Source organism: Acinonyx jubatus, chromosome B1 (genome assembly GCF_027475565.1).
Source record: "Acinonyx jubatus isolate Ajub_Pintada_27869175 chromosome B1, VMU_Ajub_asm_v1.0, whole genome shotgun sequence".
NCBI lineage: Eukaryota > Metazoa > Chordata > Mammalia > Carnivora > Felidae > Acinonyx > Acinonyx jubatus.
Window position 1 is genome coordinate 137,809,840 of NC_069382.1, and position 27,200 is coordinate 137,837,039.

The 27,200-nt window shown below is 37.0% G+C and overlaps 1 protein-coding gene across 1 annotated transcript; it reads left to right on the forward strand.

Annotated features, from left to right (window-relative positions):
- Positions 1–410: 410 nt before the first annotated feature.
- On the forward strand, positions 411–11,788 carry NAA11 (N-alpha-acetyltransferase 11, NatA catalytic subunit). The gene is made up of 2 exons (XM_015074371.3): positions 411–1,280; positions 8,186–11,788. The coding sequence occupies exon 1, from the start codon at positions 575–577 to the stop codon at positions 1,253–1,255; it is 681 nt and encodes a 226-aa protein (XP_014929857.1). The 5' UTR covers positions 411–574; the 3' UTR covers positions 1,256–1,280; positions 8,186–11,788.
- The last annotated feature ends 15,412 nt before the right edge of the window (positions 11,789–27,200 follow it).

A 27,200-nucleotide genomic window follows, 5' to 3' on the forward strand; every position in this document is an offset into this window, starting at 1 on the left:
TGATTCCATTTATACAGAAACTGTTAGAAATCTAGGTGATGGTTACTTTTGGGACACCGGATCAGAGTACTGGAAGGGGATCTGAGCGGGTATTTCTAGGGTGTGTGCAATGTTCTGGTTCTCGATCTATATTCTGGTTATATGGATTTATTCAGTTCGTCAAAGTTTACCCATATGTATCCAAAAGAAGAAACTGAAAATTGAAACAAATAAAAGAATAGTGGCAGCAACAGTCCAAACGTTGCATTTTAAAACCAAGGAGATCCTAATGAACTGCACATCCCAACCCCCTAAGCCTTGCGCGCGCATCAGGAATATAACGTGAAAACCTCATTGGCTGACGTGAAAACCTCATTGGCTGGGACTAAGTGGCGCACTTCGAAAGCCGCGTCTTAGCACCGCCCCTTCCGTCTCCAGGGTGTCCTGCCTTCCCTACAGCCAGCGCCGTGTCGTCCAGTCCTACGACTTCGGCCCCCTGGACTCAAGTCCTTGAGGCAAAAAGTGACTCTTGCGCTTGGTGGCAGCCTCTTTTCGGTGACCACCATCTAACTCCCATTTGCTACCCGCCGCCATTATGAACATCCGCAGTGCTCAGCCAGACGACCTGATTAACATGCAACACTGCAACCTTCTTTGCCTTCCCGAGAACTACCAGATGAAATACTATTTCTACCATGGCCTTTCCTGGCCCCAGCTTTCTTACATTGCTGAGGACGAGGACGGGAAGATTGTGGGCTATGTCCTGGCCAAAATGGAGGAGGACCCAGATGATGTCCCCCATGGACATATCACCTCACTGGCTGTGAAGCGATCGCACAGGCGCCTCGGCCTGGCCCAGAAGCTGATGGACCAGGCCTCTCGGGCCATGATCGAGAACTTTAGAGCCAAGTACGTGTCCTTGCACGTCAGGAAGAGTAACCGAGCAGCCTTGCACCTCTATTCTAACACCCTCAACTTCCAGGTTAGTGAGGTGGAACCCAAATACTATGCAGATGGGGAAGATGCTTATGCTATGAAGAGGGATCTCTCGCACATGGCCAGTGAGCTGAGAAGGCAGCCAGAGCTGAAGGAGAAGGGCAGGTACGTGGTACTGGGCTCCAAGGAAAACCAGGAAACCCGGGGAAGCACATTTCCTAGTTCTGAAGAGGATGGTGAGGAGGAGAAGATCCCGGCCGCTGATGATAGTAGCAATGACCACAAGGAACCCAGCGAGTCCATGGAGAGCACCGATGCCCAGAACAGCTCAGAAGATTGAGTCTACCTCCTAGAACCTGCTTAAGGTATTCTGTTTTCCCTGATCCAACCCTTGCTACCCTAAATACCGTGGCCTGCCCCATCCCATCCTACGCCATCGCATCCCAGTCCTGCTGGACCACCTGGTGACCTTGAGGAAGAGTATAGACAGGGTTAGAGCAAACTCATTGCTCACTACTGGAAGTTAATAGGACTCCCATTCATACACTAAAAGTAGATTAAATTCAGTAAAAGAAACCAACATTTTCCCTGCTTTTTTGGTGTGAATTATATTTCAGGGTGTCCACATAGTTGGTGGAAGAAATTTCTTCTTTATGGAATTACAGCTAATAAATGCAGAATGAATAATAGGACTATAAAGTCACTGTTTTGCAACTCTTGATGAAATAATAGATCTAGCCCACTGTCATCAGTGGCTAACACTATTAGGTGAAAGTTGAAGCCACTTTGTCATTATGAACCAGACTGACAACACTTGAAGTCACTGGACAAGTATAACATCACTAAAAGAGTGCCTGACAAGTGTCATATGTCTCCTAACGCAATAGTAAGTGCACAGTAATACCTGTGAAATATTCTTGCCCAAAGAAAATTTTATGTGTGAGCATGTGTGTGTGACATTAATCTTGAATACAAACAAGACAGGGACATTAAACCTTGCCATGATGCAATCAGCCAAATCCAGAGTGAGACAATTTTTACAGAACAAATGACCTGGTTTCTCCAATAAACAAAATGTCATTTTTTAAAAGGGAGGAGGAATTTGTTAAAATATATTAACCAAATGCTACTGTTTTGGACATTGTTTGGGTCCTGATTTAAACAAGTCGAATACAAGACATTTTGAGACAACTAAGCAAAATTTGAACACGGGCTGTGTTATTAAGGAATGGTCAATGATTTTGTTTGGTGAGCTAACTGGTATTGTATTTTTTTAAGTCTTTATCTGTTAGAGATACATACTGAAATAATTTGAAGTGAAAGAATAGGAGGTCTCAGATCTACTTTAAAATATTCCAGCAAAAAAAAAAAGAGGAAAAAAGTTGGGGGGCAAGAAATGTATAAAATAAGAACGGCAACATTCTTGAGGTTGCCAATAGGTACTTGAGGGGTTCATTGTGCTATTCTTTACTCTTTCGAATGTGTGAAAATTGACACAAAAATTTCAAAGAACCAAAATTATTATACTTTCTAATACACGTTAGTACTAATACAAAGCAGCCACGAAAAAGTAGTTTTAAAAGACTATTTCATTTCCCTCAGGAACTTTCTAACACCCTAAGAATTTCAAGGATCAGTGAGCTACTGTCAATGTAGAAGCTTTAAATTCTAAACACAGTCACCTTACCCTTACATGTGGAAAAGGCAACTTTCTCATAACAAAGCCCAGTCATGAGTGATAGACATTACACATAGTTAAAATAAATGCTGTTTGATTTACTCATCCATAAAAATTTTTACTTGCCAGGGCATGAGGCTTGGAGTTGGTATACAATTATGATCTGGACAGGTTGATGTTTATATCACATAACACTTAAAAATAAATGCATTCTATTTTTTTACACATTTTAATGCTGAAACCCAAACTGTATTGCACACTAACCCTATTTTATTTTCATTCATGTGGCTCCATAGATTATAAAAATTTGTTTAAAAAAGAGTCCTCAGAGAAGTCTTTGCATCTGGCTTTTAACAACCTGAATGTTTCAAAATGACTGATTCATTTAGTCTAAGGTTAAGATAAAGGCAGCAAAACAGTCTAAAAGGGAAGGTAAAATTAAACAAAACTTAATTTCTTAAGAGAAGTGTTGTCAGATTTTTATCTGCCTTAAGATCCCTGAAGGAGGTGGGGGTTTGGTTAAATAAGTGATGGAGATTAAGGAGTGCACTTGGCATAATGAGCACCGGGTGATGTAATGAAGTGTTGAATTGCTATACTGTGTACATGAAACTCATATAACACTGTATGTGAACTAACTGCAATTAAAATAAATACTTAAAATCAGGGGGAAAAAACCCTCTGAAGGGTTCTGTCAAGACTATTCTATCTAATTCAACAAGCCTTTTAAAAAATTACCAATTTTCAAATTCCTGTATAGAAGGACTTATATAATATTGATCTCATCTTTGTGGTACTGGCTTCTCTTCACTTGTTACCCTGCAGCTAAGAAGGATTTTAAGTGGAACAGAGCTAGTTGAAGATAGCTTAAAAAAAATAAATTATATATATTCATATATAAAGGATTTATATTTTTAAAATTTTCATGTTATTTAGATTTTTATTACATATATTTACATTTATATTTATATGTATATAGTTTGATGAATTCAAAAGTACTTATTATGAGAAACAAAAATGACTGTCACCCTAATAGGGGACAAGAAAAAATAAATATGAAATAAGAAAATTATTGTGTGACAATTATAAATCTCAGGGTCCAAATTCAGGCATAATTGAAATGTTTCTTTATGTTACTGTTACTAAACTTTATTTCTAAGTTCAAGGAGATGTTTCCTGCACTTGGCATCATTATCCTTCTCAGTTGATATTTGCTAAGTCATCTTCATGGACCCCATCAATCTTTGGTCCTCACTATATCCTTCAAAGTCCTTTCTACCCAGAGGCCTCTTAAGGTCTCTACACTCTCTGTCATGTTTGGGCCATTTTCCTAGCACAAGGATTAGTCTACATAGGCTAACTGTTCTAAAAAAAAAATAACCTGCAGTCTCAGTAAGTTAACAGAATACCAGCTTATTTCTCACATCTTAGTCGAATGTAGGTCATCAGTGCGATTGGGATATGAAAGGGAGAGGAAAAAAGAGACTCCTGAATAACTGTAAAGTTATTCAGGAATCCATCTAGAACAATTGTTCGTAACTTTTTTTGTTCCATAGCCTCCTTTGGCGATCTGGTGAAACCTAGGGATCCCTTCTAATAAAACTGTTTTTTAAAGACATACAAATTATATGGGATTTCAAAGGAAACCACTTTTATTGAAATACAGTTAGTAAACTCTGTTTAAATAAAATTATTCCCATATGAAATTTAAATATCAAGCAGTGGGTCTCATTATGTTACTTCAATGAGAGTTTAGTTGTAGATGATATTTTGAGATACCTTCAACAGCTGTAATATAATTCAAAAATACCTATGGTTTAGGTGTTCTGGTCGGTGACAAAGCCACACGTAATGCTGGTACTGCTATGCATTAGTGCCTACATTCATAATAGAAGGAAATGCTAAATTTCGTTAAAGGTTAATGAAAATACAGGGATTTTTTTGTTCCAGATCCAAGGTCATCATCTCCTAAATTCTATTATTAAATCTCAGATCAAGAACCCCTGATTCAGTGACTCTGCCATTTTCTAGAATCATGTGTCCACTACGGGTTTACACACATTCAGCTTGCAGATAGGGGAAGAGAATTTACACAGAGGTTTATGTAGGTTTTAAAAGTCTGTACCACTTTTCTAACTAACTGCAGGGGAAGCTAGGAAATGTAGTTTAGCTGTGTGCCCAGGAGGAAAAATAATGACTTCTGGTAATGAGACAGCATAGTTTCTGCAACAGTGGGAAACATCCTAGTGGTGCTGTGGAGTATCAGAAATTCTGCTTCCCTGCAGAGCTTGGGAACATTCTGCTGCTCCCTCTCCAAAATGTGGCCCAGGGAACTCTTGAGGCCACCCAGTGCTACCTGCTTAGTCGCGTGACACATGTTTTCTGCTCTTGTACAAACTTGGGCGTGGGAAACTGGGATTCTGCCACCTTGCTGCCTTTATGCCTCTCATTAAAGCCTAGAAGAAATGCCCCTTCTATTCTGAGATCCCTTAAACTGCCTAAAATCTCAGTTATCATCCTACTCAACAGGGTCTCACTAGTATATACACTTAGTTGTCTGAATGGGAAAAGCCTGTGAGGACAGAAAGAACAGGAAGAAAAAAATTTAAAGGTTAATTATCCTGCCACAGTTATGGCACACCCTCTTGTGGAGCTGGAGTTCAAATACCTACGGAATAAAGTCCTGAAAAAATAACTTTCCATTTTCCTTTATCTCCTCCATTGGGTCTAGGCAACAGAGATGGTTAAAGTTAGAAGTGATGGTGAATAGGGCAATTGGTAAAGGAGACTGAATGTCTTCATGTACAAAGTAATAAAAATTACTGCTAAAAATATGAGAACTCACTATGTTGTAGATACTATTCTAGGGAGTGTCTATGAATGCCCTCATTTAATCTTCATAACATCCCCAGAAGTAGGTACTATTACTCCACTTTACAGATGAGGGCTGCATGTCTTACAGATAATAAGTGGAGAACAGGGACGCAAACCACGGTAGTGAGATTCTGTGATGGTACGGATTAAATGAGACAGTTCCTGTAAATTGCTTAGCACAATACCTCACATACAAATATTCTGTAAATTTTAGCTCTTAATATAATCTGTATTAATAGGAACCATTCAACCTCTTTCCTTTTCTTTTCCACAGTAATCAAATGATAGACTGGTGTGTATGAGCAGCAACAGTTTGCAATCTTGGAAGGGAGATGCATCTTAATGATTAAAATAGCTTTCACTGACAAGCTGAATGTCAAAGCATTCAGCTGAATCAATGCTAATCAACAGCAAAGTTTCTAGGGAGCCATAGCAATGAAGACAGGTCAGTTCAAAACATGCTAGTTGAGGCAGGAATGCCATCAAGCTGATGCTTATCTCCTGACAAGAAATATGTGCTTGATGATTAATAACAAAAAAGAAAAAAAAACGCAAAAATCTCAAAATTTTCCATTGACTTGGCAATATTGAGTTAGCCAGGGTTACTTCAGTGACTCTCCTTTCTGGTTTATTCTTTCTGTCGCTAAGCTGTCATCCTAACAAAAAGTTGTTAAATGTTCACATGAGCATTCACTGAAATAGACTGTTCTTAATTTTACCAGACAACTAATTATAACTGGAATGATATAATGAAATATGGAAGAAAGTTAGAGACTGACAGGTCTGGTAAATTCCTAGTATAACCTTACCCCAGATATGCCAGAAACCATAGATTTCAATGCAAATGCACTCTATGAAGATAAAGAGGGGGTTGGGAAGAGATAAAATATTGTTTTTGAAATACTAATCAGATAGATACAATTTGTTGAATTATTTATAATCTCTAACAATGTCACTTTTCAGTCAGTGAATGATGTATATTTAGGGTGAATGAAATACCAACTTTGTCAGGGGTAACTGATAAAAGCAGAGGTTTTTCCTAAATTCTGTACTCTATCTGTGCTCCAGTATATAAATTCTAATGAGCTTTATGGTAAAAGATACAAGGAAGAGATGATATGTGAATGGCAGTGGTTCTAGGAACCAGAGGAACAAACGCAAAAATGCAGAATGAAAACATTCTGCAATGCTTTTCTATGGACTAATATCCTCAAAACATCATAGTTTTTTTTTTTTTAATTTCTTTAAGCAAAGCATAAAAGTAAAGCATAAGTTCTGTTTTGCATTCATAAAATCTTGTTAATAATTAAAATATTTCTCAGGCTTCCATTGCCCACCTTTAATAAATCCTGGATATGTAAAAATTTGAACTTTAATAAGCTCAATTCAGGGCTTTAATATTCATATTTTAAAAAGAATCATTATAAAAAATGTACCATTAAACAGCAAACTACCCTAGGGCATTTATTATTTCGTTATTTGACTTTTAAAATTTAACTTCTTAAAATGATCAAGCAGTACTTACTGAGAAAATTAAAACAACTATGTAATATTTGGTTTTTGTATAACTACCTTTGCATGCCTATCTTAATTCTATTTGAAACACATTGAAAAAGGTAATGATAATAGTCTTTCTGACCCGTTCTCTCACATCTTACTTTTTTTCTATTACAATAAATGCACTTTAAAAAAAAATAAGATCTTTGTATTGTGTGCCTCTGACTGTCCTGCAACTTGATTTTCTGTTGTTATTCTAGAAACTGACTTTTCTGTAAGTATGATTTTGTGGAAAACAAAATGCTTTTTAACTTCTCTGTGCATCCTAGCCTTTATGTTCTTATTTTTATTTTATAGACGAGAAAAATGCACCTTTCTTGTTGTAACGTCCCATTGTTTTGTTGGCAGCCATTCAGCAATGGGCAGCAATACTCGACTAGCTTTTCTTTAACTTATATATTCCGTTCACATATCCTATACACCTTTCTACCTTACTAAGGATAGGGTCCATGTCTCATTTATCTTTGTTTCCTAAACTCTTGGCACATTATTCATTCATGGTAGGTACTCAGTAAATATTCATTGAAGGAAGGAAGGAAACTCCCAAATTACCTCTGCAGTAATTTTAAAAAGGAAAGTAGGGAAAAGGTATAAAAGGTACTACTTCCTATTACCTAATATAATTAGGACACCTTAAGGTTATGAATAAAGAGACATAATGGATATTTTGGTTTCATCTCCAGGCCTCACAGAGAGAAAATGTGACTTATAGAATCAGACACATTGTATCTAGCTTATCAAGATCTAAAAAAGGCCTCCCCTTTCTGAAGAATTGAAATAAATTTCTTTTTGAGTGGAGTAGGATGGGCTAGAATTTGAAGATGCCAAGAAAAAGCATCTTGGTTTCTTTAGGTTTAAAATAGGATTTTGCAGGGTGTTTCAGTGTTCTCCCTCCTCCCCGTTCTCCTGGAAGAAGTGGCTTTTAGGTGTCAGGAAAAGTTCATGTGTCCTCATGGCTGAGAGGGGAGAGAGCCCCAGATCCCTGTGTGGATCTTTGTGCTGTCATCTAAATTCTCACTGGCATCCACAGAGATAGATCTAGTCTAAACGGGTTACTGGTACCTTATTGGTCTGCTGCTAAAGCCAGTATTTTATTCTTTTAGAGTGGTTAAAACCTGTAGCCCTCTCTTGCTCACCTGCTTTCTTCTCACTTCTCAACAGCATTGCAGTTCCTCGTGTCTCAGCCACGCCTGCCCTCTGAGCCCTGGCTCAGCGTATATGCTCTGCAGCACCTTTTCTGGGGTCATCTCACAGTGACCCCAATGGCTTCTCACTCTCAACAACCTTCCACATATCCCACTGGGATTATAAAGGAACACCTGGATACCAGAGCCTCCTGCACAAGAGCCAAGAAAGTCTGAGGCCTCCCATCATGGAACCTTCTTTGGCCTCCTCACACCATGCCGCCGTTTTACTCTGTTTGTTGTAGTCCTGTGCTGGGTGTGGTTGTCTAGCAAGGTTGCCTCTTCCTGGAATGCTAAACAGGAAGCCCCTCTGCTTTCAGTTTTTGCCACTATTTATCTGGGTTCTCATCCTTGAGGGGGCCATCAGAACCATCAAGTCAGACCTCGTGCCCCTTTCCTCTTCTTTCTTCCTCTTTGCTGGAAGAAGTATTCTGTTTTCTCTTCTTTTCTCTGGGAACTCATCCTCTGTCATACCCTTCCCTTTCTTGAGGAGGTATTCTCCTTTCCAGTGGGAGAAAGTCATGAGCAAGGGCCTCTACAATATAATCAGAACTTGGAGATATTAAGAAAAGGACAACCAGTAATTAAATTGTAATATCTGATCTCCTTGTTTGTGTCAATTTGGTTTTCTTGTTAATGACATAACTTGCCATTTACTGAGTGCCAATGATATTCAGGCAATGCTAGGATTCTTATTAATGACATATTTAATTTTCTCAGCAACCTTACAAGGTAGGCTTATTATTCCTGTTTTATAGATGAGGAAACTGAAACTCAAAGAAGCAAAGTAAATATCTAGGATCTGAACCTGAGTCTATTTGAATTCAAGGCCAAACTTCCTTTCACTTTCCTATTACTACTCTTTGCATTTTATTTATAAAAGTGTGAAAACTATAGCAAAAAAAGAAAATCTATGGTTTAAAATGTTCTGTTGACTTGATCCATGGCAACTATATGTCATTTGTAAATATTTGTATATAATCCACCATTATAATTCTGTTTTACTTTTTTTCTCCAGTAAAAATAAGTGAAGACAAAGTACTTTGACCTCTGCAGTGTAAGTCACCAGATAAATACAGAGTTACCATTACTTAACGTTGCTCTTATATCCCTGAATGTGAATTACCATAGTATATAACATTTCCTATGTTTAAATTTTTATGAAAACCAGTGTATATGGTTTTAAGTCAAATCCTTGACATTAACCATCTGATGACAAGAAATAAATCTGTTCTCTGTAATCATAATCAGCCCTGCTAAGCACTTCTTACAAATCTGCCCCAATGCACTCTAAGAATGCTTACCTAATAGTAAATGATTGCCTGAGGCATATAAAAGTTTTTTCCCTACACAATAAGGATTTGCTATTTCCTGTGGTAATACAAACCTCTCATCTATCTTTCCATTTTTCCTTTTTCTCTTTTTAATTTTCTCTCCCAGCTCTAAAACTATTCCTTCCCGTCAAGCATGTGTTTATCTCTTTATTTTTAAATATTGCAGCTTTCTAACATCTGTCTCTAGGGCAGCATAATCTTACTGATGAAATATTCCATGTTTTCCTTGAGCCCTTGTCAATATGTCTTCGTGTTAACAGCTTAGCAGATGGAGAAGCAGAAGGAGTAGCCTCAGCTTACCTGAATGATTTCTCTCCAGCACCAGGCACATTACTGTCTGTATTAACTTGATGATAGGAATTGGAGTAATTGGAAAATAAGAAATGATATCTGAGTTTTGCAGTGTTATTTACTAAAACTATTGGCTGCTTTTCTTTGTTACCATTATATCTTTTTTCCCAGTCTCCTACCAAAAGAAGGCAGAATTATAGCAACTACCTAGTTTGGACTGTGCTTATGTAGATAATGAAAGTAAAATAAACAATAATACTAATATTGCTTTGGATGTAAATTAGCATGTTCCCAAGTGGTTCCAGAGTAATAATGGTGATTTAGCAGCAGCAGCAGCTTTCTGGAACACTGAAACGGAGGGAACCTGTGACACTTCTGTTTGTAATAACATTGTTCTTCTTGCGTAGAACAAATTTTTGTCGTTTTTTAAATGGGCTGACTTCTTTTTACTTAAATACAATCCTAGAAAGACATCAGCAAGACTTTGAAGCAAGGATGTAGGGTAGTTAATGGCGAGCACCGTTGTACTAGCTGCAGAGAATGACCCACACCCTCTCCTTTACTTGGAAGAACCTACTGGGTGGGCTCAGGTCTGTCAGAAAATTATTCAGAAATATTAATTCTCAAAGTGAAAACTTTTCTTTGGCCAAAAGAGAGAAACCTGCGAATGAAGCCTGTGAGTTACCTAGTTCAAATCTGTATGATTTTCCCTTTGAAAATGAGAATGAGGGGCAGGAGATGCTTATCTAAAATAAAAGTAATGGGGTATGTGGATGTGTTGGAAAAGTAGGGAGTTGTGCTGGAAGTTAGTTCAAAGCTGGGAAAATCTGGAAAGGATCAGGACTCAAATAGCTGAAGGGAAGTTTTCTCAAATTTTTACTTGCAGATGAGTCCTCTCGGGGATCATGTTAAAAATGCGGATCTTTGTTTCTATGGGTCTGGGGTGGGGGCTGAGTGTCTGCATTTCTAACTAGTTCCTAGACAACACTGATCTTGCTGGTCTAGGAACCACACTTTGCCTAGTGAGGGTCTTAAAGCTCATCTCCAACCTTGGAACTGAGTTCAGAACACCTGTGACTGGCCCTTGGGTCAGTTTGGATTAGACACTAATTCAGAATCCCATTCTGAAATACACAGTCACATAAGTACGATTTGTCTTTGGAATTTTGTTACATTACATTGACAGCCTAATAATTTCAATGAAAATTCCAGATATATTTCATCAAAACGTGTACACCAAAAAGTATATACACAGTACACAAAATATGTTGATAATAATTGACATTACATCATCTATTAGAGAGTTTTGATACATTAATATTTCCTCACCTTTGATGTCCAAACAAGTAAACAGTATATGAGATTTTTAAAAATTTCACTTTCCATTGTCACTCAATTTATTGTGTTCTTTGGTCCATAGACTGCTCCAGACACTAATAATTTTTTCCATGCTGACATCTGACACAGAATTTGAAAATGAACACAACCTTTTGTTTTGTTTTAAATTGGAGCATCAGACATCAGACCTTTATGTGGAGGTGGTGTGGGAAGCACTTTCAAGAGAGTTTTCTGTCCAGGGATGAGAATTTCTGGCCCAGGAGTTTTCAACCTATGCATCAAAGTCACCCAGGTGCTATGTTAAAGATGCAATTTCTCTGACTCCAGCTCAGATTGTTTCGCGTTCTGCCATCTGAAAATCACTGACCAGTACAAGGTATTGAATTCCTCATAAAGGTAATTTTAAGGGCATTTTTTCCCGTGGTGATACTCCCCAGATTTAAATTAATTTGTCAAAAGTGGCAAAAAAAAGAGAAGATACAACAAATTTTTGTTTCTAGTAAAACATACACGGGGATAGTTGAGGTGGTATATGAGAACTCTGTACATTCTGGTTACTTTTCTGTAAACCCCAAACTGCTCTGAAATAGTCCATTAATTAAAAAATAAAATATGCATACACAGAATTTTACATACGTGTGATCATTTAATACATGTATATGATTATTCATGTATTTTACATCAATGTGATTATATTATGCATGTTATTTTGAGGACATCCTTGTTTTGGTCATGACTTGCCACCCCATCCTTTCCCAAATCCACCCACATCCCTTTCCTTTTCCCTAGCACGTTAACATAGTTTTATCCTGTGTTTTTTCTCCCAAGTTCTTGTAAAGCAAACGGTAGTTACAGTTTAGCAATTGTGGTGTACAGAACAAGCTTGAAGAATAAGAACAGTCACAAATCACATTGGAATGTTATTGTTTCTAGAACCAAAAGCTCAAATAATGCAGTGTCCAGTTAAGAACCAGATACCAGGCCAGTGTGGAACCACATGCCCTTCTATTCATGTTTCATTAACTCCTCCTATCCCATCATCATTTGGGTGTTCTGAGTTAGAATTTGTATTAACGGTACCCAGCCAAAAACCAATGAAACAGACCAAGTGACTTATTAGCAAGGTCCTTCTTTATACTTTTTTCTAGACCTGAATGCTTCTTTGAAATCTTAAAAGATACAGTTCATTTCCTTGAAGCACACTTGAAGGGTTATTTAAACGCCATGTTTCCTTATATGGACATAGGAATTACATTTTGTGAATTTCTGGGGGAGGGAAGTCCTTTCATTGTAAATCATACATAAATTGCTTTCCTACACAAAATTAAGATAGATTTTGCACTTTGGGAGCGGGGTCATCACCTCCACTGCATATTATAAAAGCTTACCTAGAGAACATAGTCTTTAGCAAGTTGAGCAATTTTCGCAAGAGGTGGTTTAATAGAGTGGGAAATCACAGACTTCAGAGTCCAAAGGCTTAACTTTTAATCCTGGTTTGGTTTATTACTACCTGGATATCCTCTGCCATGTCAATTTTCTCATTTGTAAAATAGAGATAAAAATAACTTCCATACCCTCAGGGCCATTGGGTAATGAGGTAGTATAAGAAAAACTTCACTGTAATTTGTAAGAAGACATGTAAATGTTATTACTAACACTTCTACTTTCAGAGGTTTTTATCTCCACATTCAAACCTGTGCAAAATAACAGTGATCATTCATTTTCCTCCCTAGGCATCCAGAAAAAAAATCAATGCTTTGGCATGACGAATGTATAATGTGTGTGAGTATTTTAAGGGATGACGTCTGAAGAAGGGAGTGAATTCCTATAAACGTAGGAAATCAACTATATATTCATTTAAAAAGGGCGGGGCTTCTTAAAATTGTTTATCTCTTGCTGTCTATGACCTAAGCATTCATATCAGTAAGATTAGTCATGTAAATCAAACTGTACTTACCTCCCATTTGCATGGTTTTAAGTAAAAGAGATACACACACACGCACACACAGAGTGACCAAAGTTTTCACATACTCAAAAGCTTTAGTGAACTATGGTAGTGCATTGAGGCAAACATCTGGTTGGTTTTTCATACCCAAGCCCTAAAGAGTCCCTACTTTATTACTGAAAGCAGATACAATTTAGTTAAATAAGATGTTATAAAGAATTTTGAAAACTTATGGACTCCTTCGCATAAGGAGTCTTGTAGAAAGCAAATACATATATATATATATATATATATATATATATTTTTTTTTTTTTTAATGTTCATTTATATTTGAGAGAGACCATGAGTTGGGGAAGGGCAGAGAGCAAGTGAGACACAGAATCCAAAGCAGGCTCCAGGCTCTGAGTTGTTAGCACAGAGCCCGATGCAGGACTCGAACTCACAAGCCATGAGATCATGACCTGAGTTGAAGTCTGACTCTTAAAGGACTGAGCCACCCAGGCACCCCGAGGAAGCAAATATTTCTAATTGGACATTTTGTGTCCTGGGACAGTGTGCCCTACGTAGACTCTCGGTGAGTGAGAGGTATACTTTTCTTTGGTAAAGTAGAAGAAAGACTAGTGTGAAGGAAAGTTGAGAAAGAAGAACCAACGCCACGAGAGTGGTCTTATCAGTCTAGGAAGATGTACATTTGGAAGTTGAGAATATAGATTTTAAGTCCCTTAAAGTCACTCTTGCCTGTGTATCCCTTGTAAAGTACTCCTCGTATGAAAAGCAATGATTTTCAGCACTTCATACATGTGCCTCGTTTTATTTTCTTCCTTAAAATTGGGGTTCTGGGGCAAGATTAGATTAGTTTATATCCAGTAAGAATCTAAGGCTAACGTGTCACAGATGTTGTGTGCCTAGTTGATTAGCATCTTTGTCTCAACTGCCTTAAGTTAATGGGTAGTGGTATTGGATAGTGGTTAAGCTCACATATTTCAGGTTACAGCTGAAGTTACACTCTGAGGCACCTGTTCTGGAAATATTTAAATAATCCCATATACCCTGCTTTGTAAGGATGGCAACTCTATGAAAACTAACCCTTCCCAGGCTTAATAATGGCACCTGAAATAACCTGAAATAATTGTTCGTCAGCTGATGATAAACATCAAAATTCAGAGTTAGAAAATCAGTTTAAGAGTGATGGTGTATAATAATGGAAGAAACTGTCAGCTGTTAGAAACTCAAAGATTGCTTGTGAAATTTGTTTTAGGTCTTCTGTTATCCTTGTCCAAAAAAAAAAAAAAAAGTATAGATCATTTTTTAAATAAGTGATTGGAATCCTATTTGCACAATGAAAGGGGATAGTTTCAGAATAAAGAAGGCTGCATTTATAGTTTAAATTTTTGTACACAAGTACAATTCTAATTGGAAAACATTTGGGTCAGTTTCACTAAAACACAGGAGTTCCTGTTTTTGATGAGGAAAAAGCATAATAGGGGCTTATCTTAGAATGTAAAGCTTTTAGAATCACCCTGTAATTCATGGCTTATCCCTGGGAATTCAAAGCTTTATAAATTATAAACCTTTTCCAGGACATGGTACACACTGTCTTATGTCAGATAGGGCTAGGCTAAGCCAAGGGCATAAATTAATTTTCACTTTTTCACCCTGAATTCATCTTCCATCCCTGATACTCAGTATTCTACTACTCTTTTCTGGCTTAAATTTACACCCCTTGCCTAGACCTGAATTCAAAATAACTCATATTCTTAGATCACATTATCATTTTTCCCCTTCTGTTCCTATTTCCCATAAATAGGCCAATAGATACATGGTTACAGATCTCACATCAGAGCTGATAATAAACAGGTTTTTTTTTAATTCACATTAAATGATTAATAGCTGGCAGGCTTGATCCTTTAAAGAATATATGTATTTAATTCAAATGAATTTCTCTCTGATTGGTGGCCTAAACCTGCATCATTAATATCATTTTCATCCGGTCTCTTGGAAGATCTAAACTGAGACTCCATGGGGGGTGTCCTGCCATCTTGGGCCACAGTTTTCAACAGAAAGGAGGAATGTATTTCTTATCTGTGAGCAAATGAAGGGATAGGGCACTAAGTAAGTAATGTTTGTTTTGGAAGACCCAAAACTTTTTTTTTTCTTTCTGCATCTTTCCTCTAGTTCTTTCTTATTCTTTCTCCCATTATCTTCAATAATCTTAAAGTCTCAATTTCTACATCCACAAAATAGGAATAATTGTAGGAGTTCTGTAAGAACTGTAAACTTGTTGTAAGGGTTAAATCAGAAAATTAATGTAAATTATCCAGACCAATATTCGTAAAATATTAGGTGCATAATAAATATTGGTTCCAGCCACTTCCCCTTTGAATTAGTAAACAGTTTAGGAGGCTAATAATTCGAATGTAGGATTTTATGTTTGAATATCATTTTATGCAAAAATATTATTCAGTGATCATAGCTGTTTCCGTCTTCCGGATCTCTATTTCCATTCTCCTCTTATTTATCTCTGAGTGCACTCAGGCAATAGCAGGTGCTCAAGTAAAAGCATGACTGAATGAAAAGGAAGGGTTCACAGATGAGGAATAATTGAGCCAATGAAGATTACAACAAATCCCACTATATATCAAATAATGGTAGAACAAGGGTCTTTTGCAATCAGTAAACCTTATTTTAAGAAGAAAACACTCCAGTGCAGTTTTATGCCAATACTAAAGCACTTCTATTTCCAGTCTGTTTTCAAATCTAAAAGCCAAATAATATTATCCTAACATTTCCTTGCATAAAACATAAAAATAAGAGGTAGAGTAACTAAGAACACTTACCAAGTCTCTTAATCAAGATGTGTTTCTCCAAATATAATAGCAGAAATTCATTTAAAGTAAGAAAGCACGATTATCAGTGAAAACTGGGACTTGCAAATCCAATTTGCACTTTGGATATTAAATTAATATTTGAAATGTTTTTAACATACCACAGTAAAATGTGTTTTTCATAGGTATTTCTTTATGCTTTTGAAAGGGGAAAAATGGCTAAAGTACTATTTTATTCTCTGTTCAGAACAAAGTCTGTTTTGTCTATGAAAAAGAATAAATGAGAAACGATCTCCAAGAAATCATCTTGACCAGCATTAATGACTAGTTTGGTAGTTAACAGCCTGAGGCATAGCCAGAGGCCATTAAGGCTCTTGTAGGGGGAGAAAGGTTGGGGGATTGTGGTTTACCAGTAATTAACTATAGGTATGAATCAAAACTTCCTAAGAAAATAGATAAAAGTTCTTTGGATGATTCTATCAGTATTTATCTTTTCATTAACCCCTCCCCCACTATTTTAATAAATAGGAAAAGAGGATGTTACCATCATTTCACAAGCCAGGTTGGATTGGAAATAATTCATTTAATGAAATGAGGACACTCAGGGGACCAATTAATGGTTTTTCAGGCTTAGACTATACAACTATAAGAACCACTTAAAAAAAAAAAACTGAACCCTCAGTCTAACACATTAGTTGATTGTTGGTGAATTGAAACTCAATCATGAGATCATAAGGATTTTTTGGAGCTTCCAACCCCTCCCCTTTAGTTTTAATCCTATCTCAATAAAGGTAAATACATAAGGATTATAAATAAACAAATCTGAAGTAATATAGATTGGGAGAACCTCAAGAGGGTCAGGAGATAATGAAGATTATACCTCAATATTGGGATTATGATGTTAGTTCTTTATTTCAATAAAAGTGGATAGAGATCTTTCATATCAGGGACAGGGCTTAGCTGTAAGGACAAAGTAATCTTCTGGGAATTATGCATACAGGCTTGACATCATTTTTATTGGATGGCTGATGAACTGGAAAACTCCAGGATAGCCAGGCTTTAATTTGTAATCTTAATTTTCATATAAATCGGTACATTTCAGGGGGAGGGAGTTGGAGCTGTGGGGGGACTTTGATGCTTGCTAGCCTTGCAGTAATAAGACAGCGCTGAAACACAGACTGCAATACCAACTCATCCAGTATCTGATTCTGTCTTTTCCTCTATCCATCTGTCTTCCATCTTTACATCTATCATTTAAAGAAATTTACAGCCTGCAAATACCAGAGAAGCTAATGTTAGTGCAATCTTCCCTCCACCTCCTCTTGGAATGATCTATAGTAATCTACTTATCATAGACATGCACACTATAACGTACAATAATTTAGTCTTCAGCCAGGAAAATGACTGCAATTGTTTTGCAAGTATAAATTAATAAGGGGTTTTCCCCCTCCTTTTTATCTTTTTTAAAAGCTACAGGACATGAGACTATACTGGTTTCCCTCTATAAAATAATTCTCTTGGTGTTTCCCAAATATACTTTCATAGCCATAGGATTACATAGGAGCAAAGTTACCAGATGGAACATAGTAGTGATTTATTTGGTCGTACAACAAGTTGGCCCTTATATTTCCAATATAGAATACGGATGCCCTTTGCATTGTAAAAGAAGTTAAGTGCTACTGAATAGAATATTTTAGAAATATATCAATAAAATAGAGAATTTTTTTCTCTAGATTGTTCTAGCCTCTTACATCATAAGTAAAATTGAATCTTCATGAAAAATTATTCTGATCAAAGAATTATTTGAGTTGAATCAACCATAGAAAACAATATACAAAGGTGAAATTATTTATTCACAAGAACATATTTTCTCTCTCCCTTTCAAATAATGCTTCTATAGCTTTTCAATTTAAAATTTTTCGTTTTCCTTTTGTTGTTTTTCCAGCTATTTTAATTCCTGGTCCAAAATTAATATGTCTTCCCACTGACCACTTTCTATATTCCTTCTTTTGCAGAAATGTTGACATAAGTCTTGTGTATGTTTAGGCTAGAATGATACTTGTGGCAGGTATACTCAAGGTATATAGTGTTTTACTTAAAGAAGCTCACGACTTACTCGGGAAATAAATTTACCATCAGAAAACCTTGAGAAGTCTTCCAGGAAGAAGTGATATTGTAGTTGGGACTTAAAGACAAGAAGAGGTCAGCTAACCAAAGTTAGTGATGGAAATAAAAATGGGGTAGAACAATTTCTAAAGGCAGAGCATATGAAACAGAATTGGGCACATACTGTAAGAATGGATTTGACAAGGGTTTAAAAAATGTATGAGTCTAGTTATGCATAATTTGATAAATGGTGGAACCTCAAAAGAAAAGATATTGATACAATCTTCATTCAAAGGTATTAATCTTTAATATAATATCCATTACCATTACCTGAATAATTCCAACGTTTGGAATCTCATTGCAATAAAGATAGCTGAATTTATTTTCAAAATTCTAATATTTTGGAAATTCCCAAAATTTTCTACATTTATAGAACTAGAAAATATATAGCTATCTATTTTAGTGCTTTAACTACGTGGAATATGATTAGTCTTCTTTTCCTATTATTATCCTTGAAGTGTTTGAAGATACTTATGAAGTCCTTCAAAGGTCAGTTGCTTAAAATGTTCCTTATTTATAATAGTTTTCACAACTTTTAACATTTTGATTTCTCTTCTCCAGATAAGCTCCAGATTTGTTCCTTTTAAAGTATGGCATTTGGGACTGAAAGTAATAGTCTATGTTTAGCATGACCTATAGAGAGCAGAAAGGGAGTATCCAACGACCTTTATCTCATCACTTTATTTCTATTATTGTGCCTAACTTGAGTGAGATTTTTTGGCAGACTTATATTAATAATTTATACAGAACTTTCATTCAACTAAAATGCTAAATCTTTGCCATGTGTGCTCCTGTTTAGCCATGTCTCTGCTGTCCTTGGTCTGGGTTTTTAAAAATCCAGAATATTACTTATACCTCTGTTTAAGTTCATTACTTTAATTTGTCGCTCTCCATATATCAAGTAACAAGAAGTCTTACATATGATACAGTGTAAAATTTGTCAAAATAAGTGAACAGAATATTGTTGTTAATACTTTTTGTTAGTAATTAAACACAAGGGACTAAGGATATGATACCCAGTCAATATAAACAGAGTAAAGTAGCTCTTAAGTTAAATAAGTACAAATGTTTAAATATTCAGATATTTCTCTTTACTCATTAGCCACTAAATTACGTAGATAGTGGGTAGAGCAATTTAGAATTAAAAGTGAGTTCATTCATTGGCATACTCTTTATATATAACAATGACCCAAACAAGTTAGACAGGCTCAAGAGTAAGATGAACATCTTTGTGAGCCAAAATAAAGTATAAACTCAAAAGACATGAGTTCCATGAGCCACAGGTCTGGAAGCAGGTAGTTAACAGACAAGCATCCTGTGGGATGACAGGGAATGAAAAGTTTCCAGGGAAATCAGGAAACTGGAGTTAGTATCTTTTAAAAGCCTGAAAAAAGTGCTGCCAACCTAATTTTTCAGATAACAGATTTATAGGGAGTTGAGTAGTAGGATTGTAGAGAGTTGATTGGGGGGACCCTGGGCTTTCCTTGTCCCTCAAACACAGCTGTATTGAGGTCAGATTACTTGGAACACCCAGGAAATTCATCTGTGGAGTGGTAGAAGGATCTCCACAGTCGGAGGGAGGCAGATTGGCAGATGCAAGGTGCATGGATGTGAATTGGAGAGAAAAATGGTGGCACCATGCGGGGGTAGGAAACCCTTTCCATGGAGAGACAAAAGGGAGAAAAAGAGAGAGGGGTTGAGATAGTGCAGCATCAAGTTTGCACAAGAGGGAAACCTCTCTGGGCCACAAGAGGGGGACCAAGAGGTACTGAGTTTCCAAGTTCTTTTTTTGCAAACAGCTTTCGGAGATCAAACTCTGAGATTCTGGAAGTGCGTGACTTTCTCCAGTAACTAGAGCAGAGCTATTGTGCATGCTCGCGGGGAGGAAGCAGCTGGCCCTGGAGTGCATAGCATGGTATAGTGATCTTCAAGGTGCACTGGGAGAGAACAGTCCCCTTCCTGGAATACTTTTGGAAGAGGGTTTATTGCCTCCCCAAGGACAAAAGACCCTGCAGGTGCCAACCAAAGACCTTTCATCTGCAGGGTGAGAGACTCTACTCCAGAGGAAGGGAGTGGAACTGCACCGTACTGGGTCTTTAAGACTATGGGTTTTGAATCCCAGCCATGCATCAAAGAAGAAATGTAAGAGAATTTTGATACAGGGTGAGCTAACTTCCCTTGCTATTCTATGAGGGCTACCTGAACAGTGGGGAGTGAGATCCCCAGTCCCGGGACAAGAAATGGGGGTGGCACCATTTTTCCCTCTAACACCAACAGGATGGGACTTCAGAGAGCAACATAGCAGGCCCCAGTAAGGCATACTTGCTTACACCAAACCCTACCCCTCCATGCCTGTCAACTGCTTATTTACTGGGGCAAGACTGATGCTGAGTCAATGCAGTCCACCTCTCCTTCAGACCAGCACAGACACCATCCCACAGGTACCAACAACAGCTCTTTTTTTTTTTTTTTGTCTACTTCTTTCTCTTTTTTTTTTTTTAATTTTTTTTAATGTTTATTTATTTTTGAGACAGAGAGAGACACAGCATGAGCAGGGAAGGGGCAGAGAGAGAGGGAGACACAGAATGTGAAGCAGGCTCCAGGCTCTGAGCTGTCAGCACAGAGCCCGACGCGGGGCTCGAACTCACGAACTGTGAGATCATGACCTGAGCCGAAGTCGGACGCTTAACCGACTGAGCCACCCAGGCGCCCCTTCTTTTTCTCTTTTGAAATCAGGTTCATAGTTCTTTACTGTGTTTTTTGTTTTGTTTTCTTTTCATTTTCTTCTCGCTCTCTCTTCTGGATTTGGCTTTTTTGCTTTTTTTTTCCTTCTTTTTTCTTTTCTTCTTTTTCCCCTTACTTTTTCTATGGAATCAGCCTTATAGTTTTCTGATTCCCTGTTTGCCTGTTTTTTTCTCTGTTGTTCTCTTTCCTTTTATCTATTTTTTTTTGGATAAGCTTTTTCCTCCTCCCCCCCTTTCCTTTTTTTTCCCCTAGGGTTACTTCAACAAACAAATCAAAGCATACCTGGTTAAAGGCCAAAACACTCTCCACTGCAAGCAAGGAGGAACTCTGCAGAAGACTGACCAGTAGGAAAGAGCCGCTAAGATGCAACAGCAGAGTGCACACAGCATAACCAGAAACACTTCCTGGAGTGCCAGGCCCTGGACAGTGTATGACCCCAATTTGGTATAACAGTATTTTCAGGTGCAGTACACACATAACAAGCTTTTAAAACATGCAAAAGACAGAAACTTAGCCAAAATGAGATGGAGGAATTCTCCCCAAAAGAAAATTCAAGATGAAATCACAGCCACAGCCAGCGACCTACTCAAAACAGATATCTGAACAAGAATTTAGAACAACAGTCATAAGACTACTAGCTGGGCTCGAAAAAAAGCATAGAAGACACCAGAGAAACCCTTGCTACAGAGACGAAGGACCTAAGAACTAGTCAGGATGAATTTTAAAATGCTATAGCTGAGATGCAAAATAAACTAGATACAGTGACAGCAAAGATTGAAGAAGCAGAGGAGAGAATAGGTAAAATAGAAGATAAAATTATGGTAAATAATGAAGCTGACCAAAAGAGGGAAAGGAAATTACTAGGTCATGAGGGGAGACTTTGAGAACGAAGTGATTCCATGACACAAAACAATATCCATATCATAGGAGTCCCAGAAGAAGAATAGTGAGAAAAAGGGGAAGAAGGTTTATTTGAAAAAACTGTAGCTGAGAATTTCCCTAATCTGGAGAAGGAAACAAACATCTAAATCCAAGAGGCAAAGAGAACTCCTTTCAAAAATCAACAAAAACAGGTCAATACCATGATATCTCATAGTGAAACTTGCAAAATACAAGGATAAAGTGAAAATTCTGAAAGCAGCTGGGAAAAAAAAGGTCCTTAACATACAAGGGTAGTCACATAAGGTTAGCAGCAGACCTGTCCACTGAAACTTGGCAGGCCAGAAAGGAGTGGCAGAAAATATCCAATGTGCTGAATAGGAAAAATATGCAGCCAAGAATTCTTTACCAAGCAAGGCTTTCATTCAGATTTGAAGGAAAGATAAAGACTTTCCCAAACAAACAAAACCTATAGGAGTTTTTGACCAGTTAACCAACGCTGCAAGAAATTTTAAGGGGGATGCTCTGGAGAAAAAAAAAAAGAAAAGAAAAGAAAAAAGAAAAAAAAAAGTATACCAAAGCAGCAAAGACTACAAAGGACGAGAGAACATCACCAGAAACACCAAATCTACAGATAACACAATGGCACTAAATTCATATCTGTCAATAATCACTCAATTTAAATGGACTAAATGCTCCAATCAAAAGACATATGATATTAGAATGGATAAAAAAACAAGACCCATCTATATGCTGCCTAGGAGAGACTCATTTTAGACATAAGGACACCAGATTGAAAGTGAGGGGATGAATAAATCATCTATCATGCTAATGGAGGTCAAAAGAAAGCTGGAGTAGCCATACTTATATCAGACAAATTAGATTTTAAAACAAAGAGTGTAACAAGAGATGTAGAAGGGCATTATAACATAACTAAGGGATCTAAGCAGATCAAATAATTATAAATATTTATGCCCCCAACTTTAAAGAACCCAAATATAAATCAGTTAATCACAAATATAAAGAAACTCATTGATAATAATACCATAATATTAGGGGACTTTAACACCCACTTACAGCAATGGACCCATGATCTAAGCAGAAAATCAATAAGGAAACAATGGTCTTGAATGAACACACGGGGCTGGATGGACTTAACAGATATATTCAGAACATTTCATCCTAAAGTTGCAGAATGTACATTCTTCTTGAGTGCACATAGAAAATTCTCCAGAATAGATCACATACTGGGTCACAAATCAACATTCAACAGGCACAAAAAGCTCAAGATCATACCATGCATGTTTTCAGATCACAAAGCTATGAAACTTGCAATCTACCTCAAAAAATAAATTTGGAAAGCCCTCAAATACACAGAGGTTAAAGAATATCCTAAAGAATGAATGGGTTAATCAGGAAATTAAAGAGGAAATTAAAAAGTACATGGAAGCAAATGAAAATGAAAACACAACAGTCCAAACCATTTGGAAAGCAACAAAAGCATTTCTAAGAGGAAAAAGTACATTGCAATTCAGGTATATCTCAAGAAGCAAGAAAGGTCCCAAATACACAACCTAACCTTACACCTGAAGGAGCTAGAAAAGGAGCAGCAAACTAAGTCCAAAGTCAGAAGAAGGGAAATAATAAAGATTAGAGAAGAATGAAATGATATAGAAAGCAACCATCACCACCACCACTACCACGGCCGCTACCACCACCACCAACAAAACAGTAGAAGAGATCAACTGGCTTTTTGGAAGAATAAATTGATAACCCCCTAGCCATATTTCTCAAAAAGAAAAGAGAAAGGACTCAAATAGATAACAATCATGAATGAAGGAGGAGAGATCACAACCAACACCACAGAAATACAAACAATTGTAAGAGAATACTATGAAAAATTATATGCAAACAAACTGGAAATTCTGGAAAAAATGGACAAATTCCTAGACATTCACATAATACTAAAACTCAAATAGGAAGAAATAGAAAATTTGAAAAGGCCCATAACCAGCAAAGAAATTGAATCAGTTATCAAAAATTTTCTAACAATACGAGTCCTGGGTCAGATGGCTTTCCAGGGGAATTCTCCCAGACATTTAAAGCAGACTTAATACTGATTATTCTCAAACTATTCCAAAAACTAGTAATGGAAGGAAAACTTTCAAACTCATTCTATGAAGCCAGCATTACCTTGATTCCCAAACCAGATAGAGATCCCACAAAAAAGGAGAATCAAAGGCCAATATCCCTGATGAACCTGGATGCAAAACTTCTCAACAAGATACTAGCAAATCGAATTCAACAGTGTGTTAAAAGAATTATTCACCATGATCAAGTGGGATTCACTCCTGGGCTGCCAGGCTGGTTCAATATTCACAAATCAATCAATGTGATACATCACATTACTAGAAGAAAAGATAAGAACCATATGATCCTGTCAATAGATGCAGAAAAAGCATTTGACAAAATACAGCATCTTTTCTTAATAAAAACCCTCCAGAAAGTCGGGATAGAAGAAACATACCTTAACATCATAAAAGGCGTATATGAAAAGCCCACAGTTAATATCATCCTCAATGGGGAGAAACAGAGCTTTCCCCCTGAGATCAGGAACATGACAGGGAAGTCCACTCTCACCACTGTTGTTTAACATAGTGTTGGAAGTCTTAGTCTCAGCAATCAGACAACAAAATGAAATAAAAGGCATTTAAATTGGCAAAGAAGAAGTCAAACTTTCACTTGTCGCAGACGACATGATACTCTACATGGAAAACCTGAAAGACTCCACCAAAACACTGCTAGAACTGATATATGAATTCAGCAAAATCGCAAGGTACAAAATCAATGTACAGAAATCAGTTGCATTTCTATACACCAATAATGAAGCAACTGAAAGATCAAGGAATGGATCCCATTTACAATTACACCAAGAACCATAAAATACCTAGGAATAAACCTAACAAAAGAGGTAAAAGATCTGTACACTTAAAACTGTAGAAAACTTATGAAAGAAATTGAAGAAGACACAAAGAAATGGGAAAATATTCCATGCTTATGGATTGAAAGAACAAATATTGTTAAAATGTCAGTACTACCCAAAGCAATCTACACATTCAATGCAATCCCAATCAAAATAGCACCAGCATTCTTCTCAGAGCTAGAACAAACAATACTAAAATTTGTATGGAACCACAAAAGACCCTGAATAGCCAAAGTAATGTTGAAAAAGAAAACCAAACCTGGAGGCATCACAATGCCAGACTTTAGCCTGTACTACAAAGCCATAATCATCAAGACAGTATGGTATTGGCACAAAAACAGACACATAGACCAGTGGAACAGAATGCAAACTCAGAATTGGACCCACAAATGTATGACCAACTAATCTTTCACAAAGCAGGAAAGAATATCCAATGGAGAAAAGACAGTCTCTTTAGCAAATGGCGCTAGGAGAACTGGACAGCAGCATGCAGAAGAATGAAACTGTACCACTTTCTTATACCATACATAAAAATAAACTCAAAATGGATGAAAAACCCAAATGTGACACAGGAAACCATCAAAATTTTAGAGGAGAAAACAGGCAACAACCTCTTTGACCTTGGCTGCAGTAACTTCTTACTAGACATGTCTCCAGAGGCAAGGGAAATAAAAGCAAACATGAACTACTGGGACCTCATCAAGATAAAACTCTTCTGCCCAGCAAAGGAAACAGTCAACAAAACTAAAGGGCAACTGATGGAATGGGAGAAGATATTTTTCAAATGACATACTGGATAAAGGTTTAGTATCCAAAATCTATAAAGAACTAATCAAACCCAACATCCAAAAAACAAATAATCTAGTGAAGAAATGGAAGAGAACATGATAGACACTTTGCCAAAGAAGATATCCAGATAGCTAACAGACACATGAAAAGATGTTCAACATCACTCACATCAGAAAATACAAAGCAAAACTATAGTGAGATATCATCTCACACCTGTCAGAATGGCTAAAATGAACAACTCAGGAAACAACAGATGTTGGTGAGGATGTGGAGAAAAGGGAACCCTCTTGCACTGCTGGTGAGAATGCAAACTGGTCCAGCCACTCTGGAAAACAGTATGAAGTTTCCTCAAAAAATTAAATATAGGACTTCCCTATGACCCAGCAATTTCACTAGTAGGTATTTATCCAAAGGATGCAAAAATGCTAATTTGAATGGGCACATGCACCCCAATGTTTGTAGCAGCACTATCAACAATAGCCAAATTATGGAAAAACCCCAAATGTCCATCGACTGAAGAATGGGTAAGAAATATGTGGTACGTATATATATAGAGGCACATACACATACAATGGAATATTACTCGGCAATGAAGAAGAATGAAATCTTACCATTTGCAACGTCGATGGATTTAGAGTATATTATGCTAAGTGAAATAAGTCAGAGAAAGACAAATATCACATGATTTCACTCATATGTGAAATTTAAGAAATACAACAGATGAACATAGGGGTAGGGAAGGAAAAATAAGATAAAAACAGAGAGGGAGGAAAATCATAAAAGACTCTTAAATACAGAAAACAACCTGAGGGTTGCTGGAAGGGATATGTGTGAGGGGATGAGGAAAATGGGTGATGGGCATTAAAGTGGGAAGTTGTTGGGATGAGCATTGGGTGTTTATGTAAGTGATGAATCCCTGGATTCTACTCCTGAAACAATTCTGCACTGTATGTTAACTAACTTAAATTTAAATAAATGAAATAAAAAAATACAAATATGTAAAGTAGCACAATAAATATAATTGGATTATCATATTTAATTCACACACATAAAATATGTTTGTCATATATTACTTACTGGAAATATATTTAACCATGTGTCATAAAGCCTATTTCTCTAGTAACCATAATACTTACTCAATGGGTTCATGTGCATTGTGTCCATATTGTCAAAGATGGAAGCTATGTATGGGCTCAACATTAATTTTCCCTCACCAAGGCTGATCTAACTACCACCATTGCTGAGTGCCCAACATGGTTGCAAGTTCATCATATTGGATCCTTTCTGTCATGGTGGTATAGCAATTTGCCTTTATAGAAAAATAAACTTATTCTCATAAGGATTTCCTTCTCACTCTACAGCACTTCTGCCAATACCATTATTTGTGAACTTAAAGGACACCTTTTTCATTGCCATGTAATGCTACACAAGCAAGGAACCCTGAACAAGAAACACATTTTATAGCAAAAGAGATATAGCAATGGTCTCATGCCCATGGAATAATTGCTCTTACCTTACGTCCCGTCTTCTAGAAATGTCTGGTGTAAAACAACTGAACTGAAAGTTCAGTGGCATTCAATGTTGAGAGTTTGGGAAACTTTCTATAAGAAACAGCTTGTATCTTAAACCAGGTGCCAATGTATAGTGTTATGTCTCCAGTAGTCAGAATATATTGGTTTGAGAGCTACAGAGTGGAA

Excerpts from the sequence above, each read along its gene's own strand:
- NAA11 (XM_015074371.3), top strand. The coding sequence starts at position 575 with ATGAACATCCGCAGTGCTCAGCCAGACGACCTGATTAACATGCAACAC.